This window comes from Mastomys coucha, unplaced genomic scaffold (assembly GCF_008632895.1).
Source record: "Mastomys coucha isolate ucsf_1 unplaced genomic scaffold, UCSF_Mcou_1 pScaffold14, whole genome shotgun sequence".
Lineage (NCBI taxonomy): Eukaryota > Metazoa > Chordata > Mammalia > Rodentia > Muridae > Mastomys > Mastomys coucha.
The window spans coordinates 105,317,408-105,339,870 of record NW_022196896.1 but is presented as its reverse complement, the minus strand read 5'-3'; the positions used below and the strand labels follow the sequence as shown (position 1 = coordinate 105,339,870).

General features: G+C 42.5%; 1 protein-coding gene across 2 annotated transcripts in view; it reads left to right on the top strand.

Annotated features, from left to right (window-relative positions):
- Positions 1 to 22,463, top strand: part of Ap1s3 (adaptor related protein complex 1 subunit sigma 3) — a 59,400-nt gene that overhangs the window by 22,721 nt on the left and 14,216 nt on the right. For both annotated transcript variants that reach the window (XR_004117950.1, XM_031368134.1), the window contains exons 2-3: positions 20,176 to 20,354; positions 21,682 to 21,790. Coding sequence is in view for 1 of the 2 variants with exons in the window: in XM_031368134.1 (XP_031223994.1) it covers positions 20,176 to 20,354; positions 21,682 to 21,790 (288 nt within the window). In the remaining variant the exon portion in view is untranslated. The remainder of the gene's footprint in view (positions 1 to 20,175; positions 20,355 to 21,681; positions 21,791 to 22,463) is intronic.

The following is a 22,463-nucleotide window of genomic DNA, read 5'->3' as shown; positions in this document are numbered from 1 at the left end:
TATTTTGTGCTGGCTATCCCAGAACTCTGATCCATCTTACTTAGCCTTACATTTACCTTTGACTAAGAACCCTCATCTTTTAGGTGTATAAGGGGGAAAAAAAATCACTGTTTCCTCTGAGTCCAAACTGGCCTGGAACTGGGCAACCTCCTGCCTCTGCTTTCTTCTTAGCTGAGATTATAGACCTGCATCCCTCAGGCCTGATTTTAACTTGTTATGATCTTCCTGATTCTGCCTTTTTACCATTGGGCCTGGACCAGATGCCTCTCTTGAGAACTGTAAATGGTGGAATGGAATAGAAATTTCAGAAACATTGGATGCAGTGATGCACACTTATTCTAGCCCCGGGATATGGAGGCAACTCAAGGAATGTACCAGAGAGACTTCAAAAAACCCAAAGTCAAAGTAACAAAGCAAAAGCTCAGAACAAATACTCCTTCTAGATATTAACGAATGAACTGTTGACAGTTTCAAACTGTGGGTGAACATGTCTGAGAGGAGATGAGGGGAAGTTGTAGATAAAAAAATCAGCCTTTGCTGCGTTGGAGGTTTGTGAAGTTTTTAACACGGAAACATTGGTTATTTCTTTCATCCAGTGACACATCCCACCTAAATAATAGAAATTGCAGCTGTAGTCATTTTTTAAATGAATGAAATTCATTATTGGTAGTTTAAAAAGACAAAGACTGTTGATAATTTTTACAGTGTACTTTATCAGAAAACACATTTATATGTTAGAAAACTATTTTTTTTTTGGTGAATGAATGAGTTTTGTTGGGGTTACTTATGGGAGGGTGGGTAAGGGAGCAGAAATGACTCAAACACAGCTGTGTCTCTAAAAGTCCACACCAGCACACAGGACAGCTCACAAAGGCCAGAAGCCTGAAGTGTACGGAACAATCTGCAGGCAATGCAAGCGGTTGAAATACACCTGGCATATAATATTAATTTTCCCACACAGTTCAGGGAACTAGTTAAACTTCATTTAAACCCTTCTGATGAGATTGTTTCTTTAAAAAAGACTGAGAAACCCTTAATCTAATACTGCATTTTTTTTTCCTTTGCAATTTGGCATGGCTCTCCCTTGGAAAGTTCGGAATGTTAAAGGTATGCACCAACAGTGCAGGAGTGGTCTGATGGTCACCAATTTGGGTAGGCTTGCTCTAGCAATGTGGTAGGGAGAAATGAGAAGTTCAACTCTCATGGTTCACCTCCTATGGTAAGCCTTGGAAGACAGTCTTTACATCTCAAAGGATTTTGAGATATCACCTGCTCTGTTCTCTATGGTTGTCACCATGACTTTGATTTACTCTTCTGTATATATGTCTGTCTGTCTGTCTGTCTGTCTGTCTGTCTGTCTACTCTTCTGGTTTCCTGACTCAGGAAAATTGCCCCGATGCTTGGGACTCCTGATACTCACTCGCTCTTGGCTTTTCTCTGACTCTCTCACTCATGACCAACTAACCAAGTCCCGTTGTCCTGGTACTCCCATAGCTTAGGGTCCCCATGATGCCTTGCCTGCAGATAGAAACTGTCCTCACTGGCTCCTGCCCGTGTTTCTCATTCCTGAACTTCTTCATTGTCTTTGTGATTTAGTCTAAACCTCCTACTAACAAGACCCTTGTGGAGTCAGCCTCTGTCCTCTCCTCTGCCTCTCACATGGTCTGTCTGGTACTTTGATGCCCCATGCTGTGTACCTCCTCCTCTCCTGTCTCTCCTGTACGCTGTTGCCTTTGATTCTCCTTACTTGGTCTTTATACCTACTTCCTTTCCGCCTGGCTAAACCTTTTCATCTCTCAGGTCTTAGATGGAAAGTCAGGTTACTTCCAGTGTGTCCCAGGCTGGGCTTGAATTTACTCTCCTCTTGCCTAAGCTAGGATTACAGGATTACCTCATTTTCCAGACATGGCCACATCCTCTCGCAATAACTCCTTGCCCTGCTGCTTTGACATATTATGCTTGGATGTGGTTCAGACCACTGAACGGTTTACCTCTTCACATTGTTAGAATCTTTGCTGGGGGGGTAGAACCTTGTCTATATTGTTTTTAGTAGTATTCTCATCTCATTGCATGGTATACACCGTATAGGGACATTCAGTAAATACTTGCTGAATGAATGCATGAAAGGAAGAAAGAAGGAGTGGTGAGAACAGAAAGCATTCAAACTGAAAACTAAGACGCACACTTCCTCTCTTGCTGCTGTCCCCAACCCCCAATCCCTTTAGCAACAAGGACTCCCTCACTGCCTGCTTCGGTATCTTTGAATCGCAAAGGAAATGATGACTTCTCTTCTCAGTGACTTTATAGGACTTTGGTGGAGGGGTTCACGCGATTTTTCTTCTCCAAGTTCAAGGTTCTCTTCTCGTCTTTGTGAGGAGAAATAAGGACGGTGTTAGATCTAACCAGTTGTAGATGACCTCACACACTTTTTTCTGCTAGCAAAAAAACTGGTTGTTCCAGAAATTTTTCATGGTGTGTCCCTGCCCGTCTCATTGTCTCTTCTGAGGTGTATGCAGTAACTGTGACTTGGGGGTGATCAGGGCCAACGTCACTGTCTTCAGTTCTGTTGATCTCTAGAATCTCTAGAACCCCTTTGAGCTCTATGGTCCTCCCTTGCTTGCTTCCATAATCAACCCAGTAATCTCAGTATTGGGTAGAGGGAGGCTTAAGAGCTGTCTCCTTCTTATAAAGATTGACTTTATCAAGCATTGACATTAAAAATGGACAAACCGGACAGTGGTTGGTGCACGCCTTTAATCCCAGCACTTGGGAGGCAGAGGCAGGTGGATTTCTGAGTTCAAGGCCAGCCTGGTCTACAGAGTGAGTTCCAGGACAGCCAGGGCTATACAGAGAAACCCTGTCTCAAAAAAAACAAAACAAAACAAAACAAAAAAAAATGGACAAGATTTGGTGCCAGTGAATGTATTTTTTTTGCTCGTGCCTCAGGGATCAAGGGAGAGCTACTTAGAAAATGGATTCTGGAGCTAAAGGCCATCTTTAGAGTCTTAGAGTTATAGGTAGTTAATTGAAATATCACCAACATACTCAACTTTGATGGTTCCAGGTCTTTTTCAATTGAATTGAGTAGTGACACCTTCATCTTTCAATTTTGAGTCATATTAATTAAATAAGATACTACATGTGAAGTGCTTAACATAGTGATTGGCATATACTCCAGACAAGTCAGTCATTAAATACCATATGTAGGTCTCTGGTCTTTACAAAAGACATGTCTATAATTGTTTGCATACATAAGAGATGAAGAATAGTAATAGGTTTACCTTTTGGGGACAAGAAACATGGGTCTACTGCACTGAGTGCAGCCCTTGGCTCTGAGTATACAAATCTTTCTACCTTTCCTGCTTATTGCTGAACCATCTAGGGTATGGTCCTAAGTTCTCTGGTTGTTAACTTCTCTACTTTTCTTTCCTAGCATGCATTCCTTTCAGTTCCCTTTCTTGTCTTACTGCATTAGTTAGACATCCTAGCTAATGGAATCAATAGAGAAAAGTAGTGGTGATGGAGGCCATTCTTGCCATGGTCCAGTGCCAAGAGCCAACTGCTAGTTTATGGGTGTAGTATAATGTTAGCTGTTGGTTTTTCTGTACAGGGTCTTTATTAGACTAAAAACGTGACCTCCTATTCTCAATATGCTGAGCATTCATATGTGTGGGTGCTAGATTTTTGCTAAGTGAGTTTACTGTGACTATTGATATGATAATGCTCTTTTAAAAAATTCTGTGGGCTATTCATGTGATAGATGAATCAATTTAAAATTGTTAAGCCAAACTTGTGTCCGTCTAGTAAATCTAGCTTATTCATGGCTGCAATGCCACTTGTATTAGATTGATTTGCTAATATTTTGTTGATTATCCTTACACTCATGTTCATAGAGAACTTCTTAAGCTTTAAGATGCAATTTTTTTTTTTATCAAACTAGGTATTTTATTTTTTCTGATAAATGTTCTTTTCATTTTATGAGTCTAGAAAATGAATGGTTACTCCATTTAAAAATATGTCAGTCTGGTAGATAATAAATATTTGCTAAGTTGAATGGACTCTGTTGATTTTATTCCAGGAATAAGGTTGATTTGCTTTTATGATGTTGACTTATGACAAACTAGAAAATAATGATATAAATATATAGATAATTTTTAACTAATATATATATATGTATATGTACATGTATATATGTATATATGAATTTGCTCTGTAGAACCAGGCTGGCTTAGAATTCAAGAGATCTGCCTACCTCTGCTTCCTGGGATCTACCAGTCCGGGTAGATCTGGGATCTACCAGTGCTCAGTGATAATTTTTGAAGCAGAAAAAAATAAAGTTGTAAACTTCAAAGTGAGAGACAAACTTTGATTAGTCTGCTGGGCTGCTGTAGCCAAGAGGCATAAGCCAGGTGACCTCAGCAAGAGAAATACCGACTCACATGGTACAGGATGAAGATAAGGAATGGTCAGTCAGCGTTGGCTTCTGGGAACTGAGACGTGCTCTTGGCCCAGGCCTTTGTGGTTTGTCAGCAGCCTTCTGTATTGCCACAATCTCTGCCTTTATCTCCACATGACAGCATGCAAGTATCTGGGTCCAAAATGATAGAATTTATGAGTCCACCAATCTAGTCAGACTGGGTGGGTGGCAGGCAGTCCACACTCTTATCAGTTTGGCTTAATTTTAACTGACTTTTCTTAGCAGCAAATCTGTTTCCATAGAAGATAGAATTCTGAGGTTCTCTAGTTTAGAACATCAATATGTGAATTTTTTTTTGTTTTGTTTTTTGTACTTTTGAGACAGGGTTTCTCTGTGTAGCCCTGGCTGTCCTGGAACTCTGTAGACCGGTCTGACCTCAAACTCAGAAATCTGCCTGCCTCTGCCTCCCAAGTGCTGGGATTAAAGGTGTGCGCCACCAACGCCCGGCTCATATGTGAATTTTTCGCTGACATAATTCCATTCCCTGCAGGTTTCTTGTCCTGTCTCTTTGTATGATGACTCTCTTTCTTCCCTTCTTTCCATCCTTCCCTCCTTCCTTCTTTCCCTCTTTCCCTCCCTCCCTCCCTCCTCCCTTCCTTCCCTCCTTCCTTCCTTCCCTCCCTCCTTCCTTCCTTCCCTCCCTCCCTCCTTCCTTCCCTCCCTCCTTCCCCACTCTCTTGTTTCCTTGGTGGCTGATGACTCTTACTTTATTAACACTGTATAGCTTTACTGTAGTAAAATTTTAAAAATAATTATTTTAAAAATAATTATTTAAAAATAAATATTAAAATATTAATTAATTAAAAAATAATTATTTATTTATTTTATGCATACAGGTACATTGTAGCTGTCTTCAGAAACACCAGAAAGGTCCATCAAATCCCATTAGGGATGGTTGCAAGCCACCATGTGGTTGCTGGGAACTGAACTCAGGACCTCTGGAAGAGCGGTCAGTGGCTCTTAACCACTGAGTTATCTCTCCAGCCTCAGTAAAAAGAATTTTTATTGTTGTTTTTGAGACAGGGTCTTCTTATAGAGCTGTCCTTGAATTCCTGCCTCCACATCTGAAATATTAGGATTATAGGTGTCTGCTACTGTGCTTGGCCATCTGTCTGTCTGTCTACCTATCTATCTATCTATCTATCTATCTATCTATCTATCTATCTATCTATCTATCACCTATCTTTTCTACCGTGTGTGTGTGTGTGTGTGTGTGTGTGTGTGTGTGTGTGTGTGTATGTGTGTGTGTGTGTGTGTGTGTGTGTGTGTGTAATTTTGAAGCTACTCATTGGAGGGAGAGCCCGCCTATCCTAACTTACTTTCTCTATCCCATTGTTCCTCCCTTTCAATAAATGTTATTGTGCCATATTGGTGGATGATTAACACTTTTATGAGAAATTTTCTTTATGAAGAGAATTTTAAAGTTTTACACAAATGATCATTAGGTTATTCTTGGTGGCCAGCCTTTCAGTTTGCCTATTACTCATAGCTGACACACACCTAACACATGTTAATGACCTCTGAGCCATCCCTTCCCCGGCCCACCATGCCTCTTTTTCTATTTTCAGTCTTTTGCCATCCTCAAGCTTAGTTTGCCTCCTTCACTGAGCATTTCTCATGTTCTAAGCACACAACTCTGCCACCAGATGGTGTGCAAGGACTGGGAAAGCTTGGCACATGCTAGCCAGTGTGGTTGCCTTTCTGTGTCCTCAAGACAAAGGCTGGCATGAAGAGGCTAACAACGAGATTCCGAGATTCAATGTATTCGTGTGCATTTTTTTTTCTTTTTACATTGAAACAGAACCTTGGTTTACAATCTTGAGGAAACAATCTGCAAGGTTTGTTGAATAAATATTAACTGGACAACTCCGTTCCAGAATTGACTGGACAATAATATTAAGTTGAGAGGTGGAAGCAGGATTCTTGACCTGGAGAAGCACATCTTCAAATGAGTAACTTTAAAATCACAAAAGGAAAATCTTTGGATCTGAATGAAGTTACATTATGGCAGTGAAAACCTTCAGCCAGCACTTAAAAAATATTTATATGTATGTGTATGTGTGAGTATTCATGTGCTCTGCATGTGTGTAGAGATCAGAAGACAACCTCTGGTATCAGATCTCACTTCCCACAAGGTCTCTTGTTTGCCACTCTGTAGGTCAGGCTTGTTGGTTGGTAAACTTTTGGGGAGTTCTCCTGAATTAGCTTCTAGATTTATTTATACAAGGGGGCACTATGGCATCCAACATTACATGGGCTATGGGGATTTGAACTCAGGTCGTCATGTTGGCTCAGCAAGTTCTTTACCATCTGAGCTACCTCATCAGCCCTCTGCCATTTTTATTCAGTATCTTAAAGTGAGACCCACAGGCAAAGACAGCTCAGAGATCATGTTCCTGTACAATGAGTTTTATTTAACATGATCAGTGTCTTTTTGCTTTGATTACAACTAATTACCAACATTAAAACAGTTCTCTAATTGTCTAGACGTCAGGTTTCTCGAAGACTTGGCAGTATACTTTTCTTGGTAACATGTGACTGCAGCTCCTGAACACGCTGCCTCTTTTCTCTGGGGCTTGCGATTTAGAGCAGACTGCTGTGTTTTTCCTTCTGTTTTATGACACTGAACCTTTGGTCACACTTGATGATATGGGCTAGCCTCTGCCCAGCCCATGGGAGATATTTGAATATGTGACTTACTTTCCTATTTCATAGAGGATGACTAGGAGTTAGTGTTGGGGGCTGGCACTCCCCTGAATGCCTCACCTGTCGCCTTCCAGTTCCTTCTAACCCACTGTTAGTGGGAGAGAGTAAATGATTCACCATCAACAAGGGGTGCAGCTCCAGGAAAGAGTCAGCAGAGAAAATGTAAGTTACAACCCAGAAACAACTGTTCTTACTATAGACAAGAGATATGAGAAACAGAAATACACCCTAGAGAAGCGAACCTAAGGGATCAGAAGTCACCCTGTAGGGAAAAGGGTGAAAATGGCTAAATCCATAGTCAGAAGGTCCCTGATCAACATGTTAAAGGAATAAAAGGAGCTCAGTGTGATGGATCTGCAGGCTGGTGCTGTTTCTGGTAGACCTACTAGTTAGGAGATGAGGTGATGGATGGGACATGGCAGCAGGCCAGCTACACCGTGGTGTGTTCTGACCCAAAGATCCAGCACAGTAGCTTTTTGGGTCCCCGAGGAAGGAGTGCCAGGGTCTCTCTTTCTCCCTTTCTGTATAGACAACAGAAGTTTGTGTTTTACAGTTCTGCAGGCCAGAGGGTCAAGGTGAAAGTGAAGGCAGGGTGGGTATCTATCTACTTGGCTTCAACTAGTTCTTCACTGCAGGTTGCCGTCATGCGGCCTTTCCTCTGGGCACATGGGCCGGAGTGGAGAAGCTAGGACAAGGATATTTCTAGTGTCTCTTCCTCTTCTCATAAAGACACCAGTTATAACATGTCACAACACTCTGTTGGCTTCATTTAACTTAATCACCCCCTTAAACACTCTGTTTCCAAGTATAGTCACACTTGGGGCTAGGGCTTCAATATACAAAGGATACTTTAGATCAGAACATGGAAGCCCCTTTGGGAAAAGCTTTGGGATAGTGATATAGAGATCTGGAGGAGGGAAGAAGAGAAAGTTCTTGTTCACCACAGGGAATGCAAATGACAAGAGCTAACCCCTAGGGGAGTTATCAGATATGGCAAGCTTGTGCTGAACGTGCTCTGTGTGTGCCTCTGCACTAAGTGGCTGACACGTATGCATCCTCTGATCTTCCCAGCATCATTGATTGTATAGTTCAGGAGACCAAGGGCCATACAATTCAGGGAGTTTTCCGCATTTACTTAACCTCACACACGACAGAATCATGGTCGGATGCAAACTCTCAAGCTACTACTAATTTGAAATATCTTTTTGTTGAGTAAGCCACTTGCTTTCTTTGCTTGCTGCCCCACCCTGGCCAAGGATGTGGCTCAGCCTGTTGATAAATGTGTAGCGTGGCCTGAGCCCAAGTTAAGCTGGCCTTTTGATAAGTGCCTGAGCCAACTCTAGTTTAGCCTGTTCATAAATACATAGCATATCTTGCACCAAACCAGGAAATGCAGTTGAGTCACGCAATCTTACTTGGATGGCATAGAACAGATCTACAAGAACTAAAACACTGAACTGTGGGATACAGCATGTTTATTCCAGAAGCCAAATGAGTGAGAAACCTGGCAGATTGTCAATAAACTTCCACTTTATGGATGTATATGAATGAGGCCTGGGAAACCAGTCTGGCGAATCTGATTTGCACCCAGAGCATGCTGGTAAAATCATTAATAAGGAAAGGCCATGTGGAGCATATCAAATGACTTTTAGGGGGGAGGGCAAGGTGGCTGCAGCCATTTGATAAACTGACTGCGCCAGGCTGGCAAAGACACATGCAAACACGACTCTAGTGATAGATATGCTGGTCATCTTGATAGACACGGTTCTCAGAGAGGACTGAAGGATGTGGGCGTTGTTGTTAAAGTCCTCACTTTGGCATGCGATGCAAACTTGAAGCCTTTAGTAGTTGGTTTTGTGTGTCAACTTGATACAAGTTGGAGTTATCACAGAGAAAGGAGCCTCCCTTGAGGAAATGCCTTCATGAGATCCAGCTGTAAGGCATTTTCTCAATTAGTGATCTAGGGTGGAGGGCCTAGCCCATTGTGGGTGGTGCCATCTCTGGGCTGGTAGTCTTGGGTTCTATAACAAAGCAAGCTAAGCAATCCAGGGGAAGCAAGCCAGTAAATAACATCCCCCCATGACTCCTGCATCAGCTCCTGCCTCCAAGCCCTGTGTGAGTTCCTGTCCTGACTTCCTTTGGTGATGAACAGCAATTTGGAAGAAGTGTAAGCTGAATAAATCCTTTCCTCCCTAACTTGCTTCTTGGTCATGATAGACAACTTGCTTCTTTGTGCAGGAATAGAAGCCCTAAGACAAAACCCAAGAATGTTAAGTGCTCCAGCTAGTCTGTGTGTATCTTTATGATTGATCTTGAGGGAAGAGAATGGGTAGGTCCTTGAGTTTACAGAAACTCTTAACTTCTGGCCAGAGAACTGTCACACCGGTCCTGACAAGGTAAAGGGAGAGCTAGCAAACATGTGTGTGTTGACTTCATTGCACCTGGGGAAAATTTATCCCAGTCATAAGTTTATGTTTTATAGGAGAGAGCAGGCTCGGGAAAAGAGAGAGAAAGAAAGGGAAGAAAGAAAGAAAGAAAGAAAGAAAGAAAGAAAGAAAGAAAGAGGAAAGAAAGAAAGGAGGATGGGAAGAAGGAGAAAAGGAAGGAAGAAAGAGGGACAAAAACAAACAGAAAAACCAGAAAACCAGTCCCTAGAGAAAACCCAAAGTGATTTTATTTTTAAAAAGTTTTACCTTGTTGTCATCATCATCATTATTACTAATGTGTGAGTGAGAGAGGGGTTGGGGGTGGGGTTGTGCTTGTGAGTGTGAGTATGTGTGAGCCATCGCATGTGTGTAGAGGTCAGACGATAACTTTGGGCAATTGCTTCTCTCCTTGCCCGTGTTGGGGCTGTGTCTCTTATTCTGCCACGACGTGTATTCCAGTGTGCTTCCCAGTGATACCCTCTCTCTCCTTCCCACCTCATCATGGGGTACTGCGTAAGGATGCAAGTCACCACATCTGGCGTTTGCCCTAGTTTCTGGACTTTACCTGTCAAGACATTGTGCTGGACCATAAAGGAATTTTCAACCGTGAATATGTAGGCGGTCCTAGCTGCCATTTCTCATATTTAACAGTTCCTCCAGTACATGAGTCCATTTTGAACTGGGTAGGGGGGTGGTGTAAGACATTATTCAAGAAGAAATGTGTAAAATGAGAGGGATTAAGGCATTTGTGATTGAAAAAGATGATTAAGAGGTGAGATTACTTCCAGGTGAGGGGAGTAGGGAGGACCTATAGTGACTTAAAATAAAAAGTGATTTAAAATATAGGGACTTAAAAATTAAGGGTGGGTTCAGCATTAACAAACCTCTTCTCCAATCTTTCCTCCTTAAAACTGTATATGATAGAAGGCACAAGGGGGCTCTTGGTCAGAGGGTGTGTAAGGTTTCAGTTGGGATGGGTAAATTTTGAGATCCACGGTCACTTTAGTTAGTAACAATGTATTCTAAGCTTGAAAATGGCTAAGTGGGTAGATCACAAATGCTCTTCACAGACACACACACACACACACACACACACACACACACACACAGAGTTTTGGGTGACATTTTGCAATATAATAATATCACATTTTACACATAATGAATGCACACACACAGGCCTGTCCTCTTTTTCCCCCCTTCTCCTCCCCCTTTCCTATTCTCAAAACACTTTAAAAACCATGATTATGACTTCTTTCTTACATTATATTTCCCTTTTCTCTAAGGCTTATAATTTTCCCCTGCCTGCTTAGTTGGGAATCCATCAGTTTTTCCCCTTTGTATCATCAGGCAGATATTTTAGATGTCAATCAATCATTTTCCAAACTCTACCAATAAATAAAATGACTTATAAATCCACCCCATTCACAAATGTACAAAAGGACACACCTCCTCTACACCTCCTTCATACACAGTGGCCAGGTGTGTCGCATCATGCTGGCCTCTCCTGTCAATACTTTTTAACTCCTTCTCTGTGTCTAGGGGGAACACAGTATCAGCTCCCGTATATCCCAAGGCCCATCCTCCAGGGGTTTCGAATACATCTACCAGTCAATCTCATTTTAAGCTTTCAGACGTATAGATTATATACCGAGCACATTCCTCCTCATTCTTCTTCACCCTCTTTCATTTCCCCCTCCCTATCCAACTTCTCTAATTTCCCTTGTCTCCTTAGACAGCTTTGTTTCTCTTCTTTTTCACTTTTCCTTTGGATGTTTGGTCTTTATCTATTCACAAGTGTAAACTGAGTCTTCAGCTCTTTCCCACACGTGACTGACAGTCTGTGGGGTGTGCAGACTTCCCGTCTTCCGGCTTTAGCACCGAGATGCAGAGTTTGAGGATTACTGGGATTTCTGGTCCTGTCCGTGGAATCCTCTCATCTTTCTGGATTCGTTAGACTACTTGCTTGGTCCTGTTGCACCGAAGCTCCATGCTGCTGTGCTTTTAAAATCTGGCATACGGTACACTTGGTTATCTTTGATAATCTGAGTCTCATCCCTTTAGTTCTGGCGAACTAAACAGTTTCTTGATGTTCTTATCTCTTCTGTTAAAGCGTAGGCTTCTGTTCTTGTTCTGTTAGCTCAGGAACTTTATCTTCTTGTAACTCTGAGCATGGTGTGTGTGTGTGTGTGTGTATGTGTAATATTTTACTTCTCTGTACTATTACTGTTTCCAGTGGCCAGCCATCTTCTTTTTCTTCTACTTGATCTTTTTCTTTCTCTTTTTTAAAAAGATATATTTATTTTTATTTCATACGGATGAGTGGTTTTGCCTGTGTGTGCCTGTTGCAAGCAAAGTCCAGAAGACAGCATTAGATCTCTTGGAGTTGGAGTTACAAATGGTTGTGTACTGCCATGTGGGTGCTGGGAATTGATCCTGGGTCCTCTGGAAGAAAAGCAAGTTCCCTTAACTGCGGAGACATCTCTCCAGGCCTCATCTGTCTCTTTCTTTTTTGAGGCTTCTCAACTGTCTAGTGAGTGAGCTTGAAGGGAATGCTGAGGCACTCGCTCACAGGCAGTGCAGAGGACAGAGGTGAACATCAGTCAAGCTCCTGAATGAAGAGATGGGCTCATTCACAATGCAAAGATATGGGTGGAGGCTAGAGATACCCTCTGACTTCCGTATAAATTTCAGAACAATTGTAGGCATCTATAAATATCTAAGAGTCTTAAGAGTGTGTGCACGTCTCCTGAGTGGTACTGTGACCCCCCACCCCCACCCCATATGCTATATAACAATGTTTCGGTTAACAATGGACAGTGCTGCCATAAGACTACAATGAAGTTAAAATACTGCTCTTGCATCTTGATATCATAGCTGTGGCTATGTCACGGGCCAATGCATTATGTGTTTGTGGTAGGCTCTACTAAGAGCTACTCCAGTGGGATAGCCTTCGCTTAATTTCTGTATCTTTTTTTTTTTTTTTGGTTTTTCGAGACAGGGTTTCTCTGAGTAGCCCTGGCTGTCCTGGAACTCACTCTATAGACCAGGCTGGCCTCGAACTCAGAAATCCGCCTGCCTCTGCCTCCCAAGTGCTGGGATTAAAGGCGTGTGCTACCACCACCCGGCTTAAATTTCTATATCTTTAAATAACACAGTTAGAGTATGCTGTGGGGTGTATAAGTGTGTGTGTGTACACATGCACGTGCACATACATGTACACATATATGTATTTTCACTTAGCTGAAGTCCCTGGAAATGCTGCAAGTAGTAGAAAGTCTTCCGTCCACAGGAAGACTTTCAGCCACCCTCCCTGTATTCAGAGCCTTGCTTTGCATCTGGCCTTCCCTGTTTTTGCTAAATATGCCCCATAGATCACGTTTCTGTCTCCTTTCCATATTTCAATTGGATTGGTTGAAATCTCTTGGCTGCTATTATTCCCCCATCTGTCTTTTAGTCTTTGGGGCTTGAGACAGTTTTGAAACTTCCGCTACTATCATTTTAGTGGCATATTGGGAGGGAGAAGCAATAAAAGTCAGTGCTTAGTTCAGTGTTTGCCCCGAAGTTTCTTCGGATTCCTTTTCACCGTTATAAGCTCCCCAAGGTATGGGATACAATGTCCATCTGTGTGTTTAGTTTCACACATCATAGGCACTGGTAAATACAAGCCAAATGAATTAATGATCTGTGCTGACAGGTCCTTCTGAAACACAATTACTTTAGTTATTGATGTGATTATTTCCCTGGAGACGTGTTTCTGGTTAGTCTTGAAATGAAGGAAGAGCACTGGCTGCCAGGTGGAGGGTTTTGAACTGAACTGACACCAGTGACTGAAGGATGGATTTTTTTTTTCCCCTCCAGGTTGCTTGCTTTAATTTGTCAGTATTAAGAAAGAGAATTGAGCATCTTTTCTCATTCAAAGGAATTCCCTGTGCTTTTCACAAGGGGCGGTGGCTATCTGTCCCTGTTGACCTTCTGGAAGTGCAGTGGTCCCACCTGCAGGGTCTCACCCAAACAATTGCTTCCAATACATTTAGAAAAAAATGATATATGCAGTCTTCCTAGTACTCTAGAGTCGCTAAGAGTTAGGTGTTAACACCAAGTGGAAAGTTGCTTTTCTGTTAATGTTTCCTTACTGATCAGCCTCGTGTTTAAACATGTGCGTTGCTTTTGCACTGCATGAATGACCTCACAATGGACATGGCGTTCCCATCTGCCTCCTCCTGGTTCCATACCGTTCCTCATTCTTTGGCTCCTTTTTTAAGCCACAGCTAGTAGTGAAAAGTTCATTTATGTCACTTGTTCTCTAACTTCACTTCACTGCTAGGATTCCATACATTGACCTGAAATAGAGAGGAATGATTATTAGGGTCCTCCCCTGCTGTAATGATGGATTTAGTAGCCCTCCCTCCACCCCCGCCCCCACTATTCGTCTTTATCTACGTCCAGCTCACATCTCAGCTATGCGGTTAAGAGACATTCAGCCTCGTTATGAAACACACATTATTATTATACAGCATTTTTAGCTTTCATAGCACAGGTGAGCAGATTGTACAAGGGCATCCTCCAGTGGACACAGCTTCCCTCATTATCAACGTTCTGTGCCAAATGGCCGTCCTGTTACAATTGATGAACTGTATTGACTCTTTTTCTTTCAACTTTATAGTGATTCTTTGTGAGTTTCACCTCATGCACCCCAGTCCCAATCATTTCCCTTGTATCCTTCCTCCACTCTTGCGATTTTCTCCTCCCAAACAAAACAAACAAACAAAAACAAAACAAAGCACAGAAAACATCTCATCCTGGAAGCTGTTGTATGTTCAGTGTGTCATTGCAATGAGTCAGTGGTCTGGTTTGAGGCCTCTAGCTTCTGCCACACCATCAATATTGGATCCTCACTGGGATTTTTCCCAGTTATCCTGTTGTTGCCTGTGTGCTGGAGATCCTGCAGCTTTGGGTCTGTAGGACCAGCCCTTTCATGGACTCCAACAGTTCACAGGTGTTAGATTCTGGGGTGGGCCGACTCAGAGCCCTGGATCTGGGCCTGGGTGGTAGCTGAGCTGATCAGCCCTCTGGCACTCCCTTATCTGCATCACCAGGGTGAGCTCTCCAGTACTGCCCCAGTAAGCCTCCTCAATGCCACCACTGGCAGGGGTCAGGGCCAGCTCTCTCACTTTTATGCTCTCAGGACCAACTCACCCTCACCAGAGCCAGTTCCACTGTGTTGTCCAGGCAAGGTGCTGGGCCTCCTCTCCCGAGTGCTGCAGCTAGTGAGGGTGGGGACTAACTCTCCAGTTCCCATGACCTTGGAGTCAGCTTTCCTGACTACTGCAAGGTGATAGGGCCCTCCATTGATTTTTAACTGTGACCTAAATCCACAGTCTATATTAAGGTCCACGTTGGTGTTGGGCATTGTATCCATTTGCACAAGTATATAATCAGATGTTTCTGCCATAATTATACCATGCCAAGCATTTTCCCTAACCTAAAAGATCATAGCTGCTTTTCTGTCCTCCATGCACTGACAGCAACCCAGTACTGGGACATGCTGCTCTGTATCCGGTGTCATGCATGCTGTGAGGCAGAGAGAGAGAGAGAGAGAACCTCAGCATTCACTGGGTGTTGGGCTTTGGACAGAATGCTGACGGCTTTTTATTGAACCTACTAAGATGTTTTGTTACACATTTTATAGTTAGAGTATCATACACGTGAATTTTAGGAAACTCAATGAAGTACAGAGAGGAAAATAACATTTATAATTCTGTTGTTCGAAGACAACAACTATTAATAGTTTCGAGTGTTTCCATCATGTGATTTCTTTGCAAGTATAATCAATCTATTTTTGGGTATAGTATTCCATATCCAACTTCATGGTTTTGTAGTTTATTATCAGGATTGTTATTTTATTGAAATTGGTTAATAGGTATCACCTAAGTCTTTTTAGACATTAAGGCATCTTCCACTTTTGTGTGTGTTAGTATGGGAACATCTTATTCTATTTTTTACTTGCTTTTTGCTTTTTAAAGACAGGTTCTCACTATGTAGCCCAGGCTAGCCCAAAACTCTTGCTTCTCCCGGCTCTGCCTCTTGAGAGCTGGGATCAAAGGCATACATCGTGCCCATTTTTATTTACTTTCATTTTAGGGCATATTTTAAAAGTAGAGCTTTTAAAAGTGGACTCATGGGGCTTTGACACTGCTGTGTTACTTTTACTGAAGGTAGGAGGTTTTCTCAAATGGACACTATTTTTTAAGAAAGAGAAAACGTGTATTTACCCAGCATCTGCATGCGCAGAGTTCCAGAAAAGGGGCAATGTAGGAACAATGAGGCACACTTTCTAGGAGGTAAGAAAATGTTGAAAGTCAAGGACTAAGGGACATGTTGTGTTCCCCAACAATGAAGGAAGCACGCTGGTTTAGGGCTGGGTGTGTGGATGTGGAAGGAGCTGAGAATACCCTCAGACTGGCCTTTGTTCTCCCTCCGGGTTTAGGAAGTGAGGAGAGAAGCAGGGACCATGAAGGATATGGGGACGAATTGGAATAACTGACATGACATTGAAAGTCCTTTCCATTAAGAAATACCCGGAAAGTTCCCTAGCACCACTGTAGATTCATGAGTTGGCTGATCAGACCGTAATGGGAGTAGCAATCTGGGAAGTCCTTTATGATTTTTCTCAGAGGCATCTGACCTCTCCAAATAGAAGAAAGGTAGGAACGGGTGGGCTTCTCTGGGCTGGGAATTTGCAGCGTTGCTATAAAGGTAGGTCCGATGAACAGTGCTGTTTAAGTGATAAGCCGTGTGACCTGGGTCATCAGAAGAGAGGCCTGTTTGGTTGACTGACTAGGGGAAATGTGTTCTGAGCATTTGTATCCTGAAATCTGGAAAACAGTGCTCCTGGTACAGAGATTCGCAGGACAGGGAAGCCCTGGTTGCCTTTTGTCTTAGGAGCTGGGCATGGGTCCAGTTCACGAATTGAAGTTAAGAGCTGGTAACGTTGCAATCATGAAGAGCTTGATGCTGCTATGAGAAGCCTTTCTGATACAGAGTGAACTAGAAGTAAGATGACAACCCTCTGGTTCAAAGTCACAGAGTGGATGGGTTGGCACTAGTGTGCTTCGTGTTTATCTCAAAGCCCCGGTGGCGTTTTGTCTCTGCATTGCAGATCTGTCACAAGAAAACACCCCAAACTATCCAAGCTCTGGGGTTGCCCAATGGAGTCAAGTGTTACGCTAGTGGACTCTGAGGACAAGGAATCCTTGAGTCATCTGACAATTCATCTTTGTATTTGAGAGACCATCTGTGCCCAAAGTAGAATCCTAAAAGATGGGCCAGTAAAGTAGCTCCTCTTGAGAAGAGGTGGTTGTTCTGGACTATCAAGGGACAACCCTGGTCAGCACACCTTACTGTATTTTATGCAGTGAGAGTGTTTCTGGTATCTCTTTTTTCTTTCCTTCTAGTGACACTGGTGGCAGTGTGGTTAGGTCTTGCTTTCTGAAGTCAGCTGAAGTTTCTTTTGAGCATCAAGTCCAAATTGACTCCAAATACTGAAAGAAGAAACCCATTCATTTGTCTTTATTTATCTATTTATTTTTATTTTGGGTCAAGATAATGCTAATACAAAACTATTTGATTAACCTCTTGAAATGAATTAGCCAAATGTGCCCTGAATGACTGTATCAATAAATTAGATAAAAATTAAGTTTGTAGGAGGCAGTAAGCTTGCAAAAATCACTGCAATTCCTGCTGCTGGCTTGCCTAGCCTCTGAGGTTAAATCTAAGGAGGAAACTGTTTCCCCAGCACGAATCACAGAACTGGCTGGGACAGAGGCTTCTAACCATGACTTATGCATTACAGCTATGCATGCAGTGTGGGTGCACTTGAGCAGACCCATTGCTTCTTTTGAACATGAAACAGTTTTGTATTTCCAATCAACTTTGTGTGTGTGTATGTGTGTGTTTTATCCTTTCACTTTGAATTCATTGCTGGGTTTTTTACAACACTCCTTGTTCATTGTTCTAGATTATTGATCCATGTTAACATGGACAATTCTTTCTGAGCTATTTATTCAACAAGGAAAGAGGTAGAGGGGAAGCCACCACTGCAATAGTTACAGCCTCGTGGAGAACCCAGAACTAATCTGGGTTGACAGTAACACTTAGTCTATGGAGAATCCCAGGGGGCTCTTTAGAGTAAGAATCATGAGACCAGCAGCGAGATAAGGAGTGAAGGGTAAACTCTGAATGTTTCTTCTGGAAGGAAAGAGGGAGGCTTGCAGGGCTGTGTTAACTATGTGAACAGTTCCTTACTACTCTAAGGCTGTGATAAAATCAGGAGAAACTCTTTATGTTGAAGCAGAAGAGACTTAGGTTAGTTGGGAAGAAAATAATATTTCTCATAGGAAATGAGAGCAAACGCCCTCTGAATTTGTAGATTTGAACTTTCTAGCAGAACAGTCTCATCTGGTGGTAATCCCCAACTGAGCCTTGTTCTTCACATCCTGAGCTGTGCGCTGTCTTTAAATAAATAATAGATAGATAGATAGATGATAGATAGATAGAAAGGTAAATTTGTTATTTTACATTTCAGAGACATCTGGTTTTATACTGTTAGAATGGTATTCTACATTGCCTCTCGGTTGATGTGAGAAAATCCTCAAACCAAGACCAGCTTGGGGGAGGAAAGAGTTTGTTTCAGCTTATGTTTCCAGTACATAGATTATCACTGAGAGAAGTCAGGGCAGGAATACATGGCAGGAAGCAGAGAAGAATGCTGCTTACCAGTTCATTCATTGGTTCAGCTAGCTTTCTTATACACTGCAGGCCCACCTTTCTAAGGAATGGTGCTGCCCACAGTAGACTGGGCTCTCTACAATCAATCAGTCAAGACAATTTCAGACATCGCCATAGGCCAGTTTAATTGAGACGACTCTTTAAATGATATTCCCTTCTCTCGGTTGATGCTGGGTTGTGTCAGATATCACCTCCTAGTGAGCTCTTAAATCTGTGCCGTGTCATTAGAAGAGGAACCTCTTCGAGGAAAAGAGAGCAGACTATTTGCTTTTTGTTTGTTTGGTGTGTTTGTATTTATTTTTAACTGTTATTCTTGGTTTGGAGCCCATGTATTTGAAGCACGCACAAAAGCATTAATTGCGCAGATGCATTGTTATTTATAAGTTACTTTTAGAGTTATTGGTTTTATTTTATATGTAAGTGTGTTTTGCCTGCACGTATGTATGTGTATCACCTGAATGAATGCCCGATGCCCTCAGAAGTTCAGAAGCAGGCATTGCATTCCTGCAGCCAGAGTTCTGGACGGAAGTGCGCCACCGTGTGGGTGCTTGGAAACCAAATCCAGGTCTGCTGGAGCAGCAAGTGCTCATGGGATCATCTCTCCAGCTCCATGGCTTCATTTATTTTTTAATCAATAATCAATCAATCAATCAATCAATCAGTCAGTCAGTCATGTCTTCAATTCTTATCTTCTAATATGATGGGCTGAAAAAAATGTGATCTTTTATAAAATAAAAGGCTGGGCTACTTGACCTCTTTGTAAATGAGGTCTCCTCTACACCCAAGGTACTGAACTTAGATTGTCATCCTCCGCTTGAAGTTCTTTAAAATTTACAAAAATTCAAAATTTCATTTTGAGTACACATATCCAACTGATTTGGAAACAAAGTGAGACGACTTCCTAGTGTAGCCAGCAAACTATCTCCATTGTTACCCATCTACCATACTGAGGATGCAATCCTTGCCTGAGATAGGAAATGCCAGGGCCAGCCCGTGTGCCACACAGCGAGCGGAGCTTTCACGCTTGGGCCTGGTCCTTTTGTTCTTTCTTGCGCTCTTGCTCTTTTTCCCTTGCTTTCTCCTCCTCTTCCTCTTCCTCTTCCTCCTTCTCCTCTTCTTCCTCCTCCTCCTCCTTCTCCTCTTTCTCCTCCTCCTCTCCCTCCTTTTCCTCTCCCTCGTCCTCTTCCTCTTCCTCCTCTTCCTCCTCCTCCTCCTCTTCCTCCTCCTCTTCCTCCTCCTCCTCCTCTTCCTCCTCCTCTTCCTCCTTCTCTCCCTCCTCTTCCTCTCCCTCCTCCTCCTTCTCTTCTTTTTAAAGTTTTTACTATTTTTTTTTTACTCACTTTCCCTTTCCACTGTCCTCTCCCCATTCCTGTGTTTTCACAGTTGTGAAACAGAACATGAAAGGTTGTAACTCTAAAGTGCATCCTTCCACCACTCAAACATTTTTCTTCTTTTACTTGTCAAGGAGGAATTTGCATCAGAGAGCCCCACTACTTCCTTTGAGATGTTTTGACTCTTAATGAAATTACAACCCTTGAGGAATTGATTTCTTTTTTTTTTTAAACATGGTCTTTTTGAACAGAAGTAAGGTTTGTGGGTGGCGGTCCATGTTTGGCTCCTCTGGTGGGTAAATGTAATTTCTCAGATGGAATCATTCTCAGGCAGGCAAATAGCCTCCCAGAGTACATTCCTGGCTCCACCCTGCCCCAGAACACCCCGATCTGTGCAGTGACTTGGTTGAGTGAACCATGGGGGCTTCTCTGTGCCTTTTTGTTCTAGATACATTTCATCTTGCTCTTCAGTCGACAAGGGAAGCTGCGGCTGCAGAAATGGTACACCACGCTCTCTGACAAAGAGAGGAAGAAGATCACCCGGGACATCATCCAGACCGTCCTCTCTCGTGGGCACAGGACCAGCAGCTTCATTGACTGGAAGGAGCTGAAACTTGTTTATAAAAGGTGTGAGTAACTTCATGAGAACCAAACTTTTCATTATCACTTTGCTCCATTTGAGTTCTGAACATTTTAGATTGCAATACCAATCTCAGCGCTTTCTGAAGTCTTTCGTGAGTAGAGTCTAAGTATTTGCAACTAGAAGAGTGAGCACTAGTCAGGCTCTCCCATCGACGCGTGTCAGCTTCCAAGTGTTAGATGGATTCTGAATGCTTAAGCTGGGTACTGAATTTGCTCAGAGGTTCTCGGTAACATTTTGTAAGCACCAGTTACATTCCCAGCTTCATGTCAGTGACTGTAGATACAGCAGCAAACGCACGAGACAGACTATGTTCATATTTTCAAGAAGCACATTTTTTTAAGCAAACCACATATATTCACCCAGTAAGAAGTGCTATGGGGAAATGCAAGTAACTGTGATAGAGGAGTGAGAACCATTTCCAATGGATTGCTAATACTACAGTTGTTCATCTATGCAGATGGGTGAACTGAGGATGCACAGCTTAAGTAATTACTACCTAGTCACAGTAGTTGAATGGTAATCGGTAGAGCCAGGACTTAAGTCTAGCTCTTTCGTCCTTTAGTGCCTATATTTCTTTTGATGCACCTGTGTGAAGTGGCAAGACCATACTAGCGAGCAACCCTACTTTATAAATGAGAACGGTTTGAGAGGTAAAGCCAGCTATTCAATAAAGACTCAGGTAATGGATGCTTAAGTTAGGATATGGACTTAGCCAGCCTGACCTCATGTCCTACATCCAACTACAATTTCCCAAATGGGAAATGCACACTAGAAATTCGGAGAGTACTTTTAAAACCAGTAGGAAAAGAGTAGCGTGGATGGGCTGATATTTAATGGAGTCCACTACCAGGGAGTGCTTTGGCAAAGCAGCTTCTACAGCTTCTGTAGCTGAGGGTGGGAGACATAGAATGAGTCACCATCTGAAGGCAGATATGGGAGCATGGGCCCTGGAGAGCATTGCTGAGGGATTGTATATTAGAGATAATTTACAAACAGGAAGAAGCTTGAACAAACACCCCTGATTACCGTGGACCAAAGACCATGCCTCTGATTGCGACTCTTCAAGGTAAAGTTCTTGTTGAGAGCGTCTGTTGATGAGATTAACAGACGTCATCTAGGCGCTGCAGGGTTTTTATACACTCTGATTTCTATTTGAGGAGTGTAGTGTGTGCCACGAGCCATGATTTTTATTCTAGTTTGGAGAGAATCTCTAGAGAGAGCAGGAGGATGCACACCCATAGGGAAAACCCACTTTGGCTTGTTTATTGTCTCATTCAATTTTGCTTTTCCTTATTTTTTTTTCTTTTCAAGGTATGCTAGTTTATATTTTTGCTGTGCAATAGAAAATCAAGACAATGAGCTCTTGACACTAGAGATTGTTCATCGTTATGTGGAGTTGCTGGATAAATACTTTGGAAATGTAAGTGTCCTTCTGGCCCATTAGAGTTACATCTATCTTGGTTCTTGCTTTTGCTCATCTCCTGTATTCCTTTTCTCTCTTTCAAATCTAAACTATCACTTGCATTGTACCAAGGATGGTGGTGCTGGCTCACCTTGGTTCAGACTTACAGGATTCCTCCCTACCTGTATTTCTTAGTATATGAACCATTCTAAAAGACGTGGGTGTATCTTTGCCTTCACATTTCAAAGACCTTATTTCAGGGGACTTGAATTTAATTGTGAATGATCTCTGGTCCCTTACTCCTTACTGACTTTGCCATTTCTTTTCCGTTTGCCATTTTGTTCCTTCTCTGGCATTGTTTAAAGTTACAATATTATTAGTACGCAAGGAGCAACAACAAACAACAACCACCAATTAACTACAGCCCAAACAAACAAACATCCCCATCCTGTCACTTCAAGTTGCTGTTCCAAAACCTGGAACATTTGCATTTATTTCAGGAACAGATGCAGCAGTCTCTCACAGCTGCTCCCATCTTCAGACTCATACACTCTGGGCAAGCTTGCAGCAGGCTCCCTCTTACCACTCTAAGGGGGCCGCGTCGTTACCACTGAGTCCTCTATATAGCTATGCACCATTTCTTAAGTCTTAACCGGCTTTGCCCTCTCTGCAGCACTGGACTTTTATGCAT